Source organism: Montipora capricornis, chromosome 5 (genome assembly GCF_036669925.1).
Source record: "Montipora capricornis isolate CH-2021 chromosome 5, ASM3666992v2, whole genome shotgun sequence".
In the NCBI taxonomy this organism is placed as follows: Eukaryota; Metazoa; Cnidaria; class Anthozoa; order Scleractinia; family Acroporidae; genus Montipora; species Montipora capricornis.
This window is the reverse complement of record NC_090887.1, coordinates 4,973,502-4,977,464: the sequence shown is the minus strand read 5'-3', so window position 1 is coordinate 4,977,464 and position 3,963 is coordinate 4,973,502. Positions and strand designations below refer to the sequence as shown.

The window sequence follows — 3,963 nt, the reverse complement described above, 5'->3', positions numbered from 1 at the left end:
GAAATGAGTCTTCCACAAGTCACATGCAAAGAAATAATTTATTCAAAAAACTTATTCACTCGCCGCTCACTTTCTTGATTACAACTGAACAAAAAATCTGAACTGTTTCGCTTCTTATCGAAGAAGTGTGAAGAAGAATTTCCGGCATCTCAGCAGCTAAATTAATGAAATAATTGATTTTGACAACCGCAAAAACCGTGAACTTGACGTTTTCCTTGCATGTCGAGACTTCCATCAGCTTTCAGAATGCAGACTTTCCTGACGCGTCCATCTTCACTTGGATAAGCTTTAATCACTTTGACAAGTGGCCATTGATTGCGCGGTCTGTCATCCTCCTTGGATAATAACACGTGTCAAACTGTTAGGTTTCTCTTTGAACGAATCCACTTGTCCCGATTCTGCAGACTTTGAAGATACTCTCGACGCCATCCTTGCCAAACTTGATCGGACAAATACTGCACGCGGGGCCACCACTTGCCGGAATAGATATCTTCTCTCTGAAACCTTCCAGGCGGGGGAAGTACAACTCTTGATTTGTGAGCAGATGTTTGGGAGATAGCGGTTCTGGGGCCCGTTTCTCGAAAGTCCCGAAAACTTTTTGGGCCCGAATAGCCATTTCTGAAACTGCCAACCTCTTGTTCTGGAAAATGCGGTCTTTTAACATGTTTTCAAGTTAACTAAAAGAAACATGTCTGTGAAGTTTGATGACTTAAATCCTCTCCGTTCTTGAGCTACAACGGGAATTGTGACACCCGAAAATGGCCCGTAAAGTTTCGAGACTTTCGAGAAACGGGCCCCTGGTCCCCCTGAGTCATTTAGGTCTCTCGTAGACAGGGGTCTAGAGTTGACAATGCACTCTGATTCAGTCATGAAGGTATTAAACGCTTCGTTATCCAACTGGGTACCAACACTCTGGAGCAGCGTCTCCAGCACATTACGGACAGTCCTAATTAACCTCTCCCACGACCCACTTTTATGACTTGCATGGGGAACATTCATTTGAAAAGGTATCCACTCACAGCCATTCTCTGACAAATAATCTCGCAAACAGTCTTGATCTAACTCCTTCAACGCAACTTTAAGCTCGTTACGCGCTCCAACAAAGTTCGTTCCTTGGCCACAGCGAAGCTGCCTGATTGCGCCACGGCGGGTCAGAAAACGCCTTAGAGCGTTGATAAAGGAACTGGTGTCCAATGAGTTAGTTGTCTCCAAATGTACACCTCTGCACGCCATACAAACAAAAATGACCCAACAACGTTTAACCTCACTTCTCCTCTCTTTAATCAGGAATGGTCCAAAGAAATCTACGGCACAATATGAAAACGGTGGGGAGGGTTCAATTTGATCGGAAGGTAAATCTGCCATCTTCTCGGTTTGCAGAAGTCCACGTAATTTCGTGCAGGTAACACACCTGGAAATACAATTTGAAACAGCTGACGATCCACCCAGGATCCTAGTAACCTCTTTGATGTAACTCATTCTGCGTAATTCCTCGTCCCATGTGGTTCACTTTAACATGACCAAACCGGATCAACAAATCAGTAACATAACAGGATGCCTTGCTCCGTATCGAAGAGTAGCCCGTTTGATTCGTCCACCTACCCGAATAAGACCATTTTCATCAAGGAATGGATCTAAACGATGGAGGCAACTGGACCTTTTAATGGCTACATTCCTTTCCCTTGTCAGGTTTCTCGCTATGAATTCTCCTGAAACTCTAAGTTCCCTTAGAACCTCAACTTCCTTATGGAATTGTTCACGTTGCACAATCTTGAAAACTTTTATCTCAGCAGCCTGTAGCTCTTCTAGTGTGATTGAGATTCTCGTTAATGGTTTAGCTCTTTGACCACTCACCTTTCCTTTCAGTGCTACTTCTTTGTTTACCAGTATACTGTTGAATCGTAGACACAGCACTACAACTCTTAACATAGACTGGAAATTACATATGCGGCACAAGCGGTTCGACTCAAGTGGTGCAGATGGCTGGGTAGCTGTTTGACCTTCAAGGGACTTGAAAGCAATTCACTTCCGGGTCACCTGGATCTGGTTCAATTTCTTCCGTTCTCTCTGGCTGAAATGCTCCATTTTTCCAAAGGAAATCGGGTCCAAGTAGCCACGTACTTCCTTGCAAAAGCTGTGCTGCTGTAAGACCACGTGAAGAATGATCTCCCTGGTTGACTTCTGTGTTTACGTAGAACCAGAACAGAACCCGGGTCGGTGAGAACTCGGATCTGCTGAACACGATTTGCCACAAACACCTGAAACTTTTTGGCTTCGTTGCTAACGTTGCCAAGCACAATTTTACTGTCTGTATAATAAAGACTCTTTGATGTTTACGTAGGATAACTCTTGACGAAGGAAGGCACTCGTCCTTGCTGAAATAACGGCTGTAGCTAGCTCAAGTCTGGGCACGGTGATTTGCTTTAACGGGGCCACTCGGAATTTGCCAATAACCAATGAACAACGCACATGACTTCGACATCGACAAGACACACGTACGAACACTCTCAGTAAGCCTCAACATTTGCATCAGAAAAGTGATGCAGTTCAGCTTCCATGACTTGACCAAAGTTCTCCGGTTTGAAACAGCGCTTAATTAGCAGCTTATCCAGATTGAGAACATCATGACGCCATTTCTCCCACTGACTAAGCAGACCCTCTGGAATTGGGCTATCCCAGTCAAGCTTCTCCCGACACATTTGCTGGAGGATTTGTTTAGCCTTCAAAGTTATTGGTGAGACATATCCACTGGGATCATAAATTGAAGACACTGTCGATAAGACACCACGTCGTGTGAAGGGATGATCGCGCAATTCAATGCGAAAGTGAAAGCTGTCATTCTCTATACACCATATACCACTCCTAATGCGGTCTCCAGAGGCCGGGGTCAACTTTCAGATTTAACTCTTTCAATCCCTTGGCACGGTCTTCAGCTGGGATCATCTCTAGAACTTCCCTCTTGTGTGATGATACCTTGTGCAATCTCACTCCAGCCTTAGCACAAATACCCTGACTCGCCTTAATCAAAGCAACGGCCTGCTGTACACTATGGACGGATTTGAGTCCATCATCAACATAAAGGTCTCTTCGTATGAACTCAGCTGCTTCTTCACCAAATTCTTCCTTTCCATCGTCGGCTGCTCTCTTGAGTCCGAAATTTGTGCAGCCTGGAGAGCTCCCTGCCGCACAAAGGTGCACCTTCATTCTGTACTCTCACTTCGTTAGTGGGATCTCCATCCTTCCACCAAAGAAAACGTACGAGATCTCGGTGCTTCTCTGATACCATGAATTGGTGGAACATACTCTTGATGTCTGTAATAAAGGCTACTTCTTCTTGTCTGAATCTGCACAGGATTCCCAGAAGACCATTGGTTAAGTCCGGTCCTTGCAACAGATAGTCATTTAGGGACACTCCCTCGAACTGAGCGGAACAATCAAAAACTACCTTTATTTGATTAGGTTTTCGAGGATAGTAAACACCGGTGTGTGGCACATAGTTAATCATTCCATCCTGAACTTCAAGTCGATCCTCAGGCACTCTCTCAGCACAAGAAGCGATCATGTCCTCCATGAATGACCGATAATCTTCAAAGAACTTGATTTTTTTTTTTTAAATCTTGCTAGAAGCTGGTACCATCTATTGATAGCTAAGTCACGATTGAAAGGCAGAGACAGTCCTTCAGACTTACGAGGAAGAGGCATTTCATAATGACCATTTGTTCTCTTCAGGATGCCACTTATGTCCAGGTTTGACCCTAATTAGATGAACGCCCAATTTTGACATCCAACACAAAGTGTCCCTTTAAGTCTAAGCATTTGCCACCTATTTTCAACAATAAGGTAAGGGTAAAGGTTAGCGTTATTTTTAGCTTTGGGTAAATGCAGCAGTTAAGCTTCACTTAAAGAGCAGCATTTGGGGGACACTGTGTGACATAAATTGTCTGAATTCTGAGACACAAGTGA

The 3,963-nt window shown here is 44.2% G+C and overlaps 1 protein-coding gene across 1 annotated transcript; it reads right to left on the bottom strand.

Moving 5' to 3' along the window:
* Window positions 1-657: 657 nt before the first annotated feature.
* On the bottom strand, window positions 658-1,479 carry LOC138050165 (uncharacterized). The gene has a single exon (XM_068896625.1). The coding sequence runs from the start codon at window positions 1,477-1,479 to the stop codon at window positions 658-660; it is 822 nt and encodes a 273-aa protein (XP_068752726.1).
* Window positions 1,480-3,963: the final 2,484 nt, after the last annotated feature.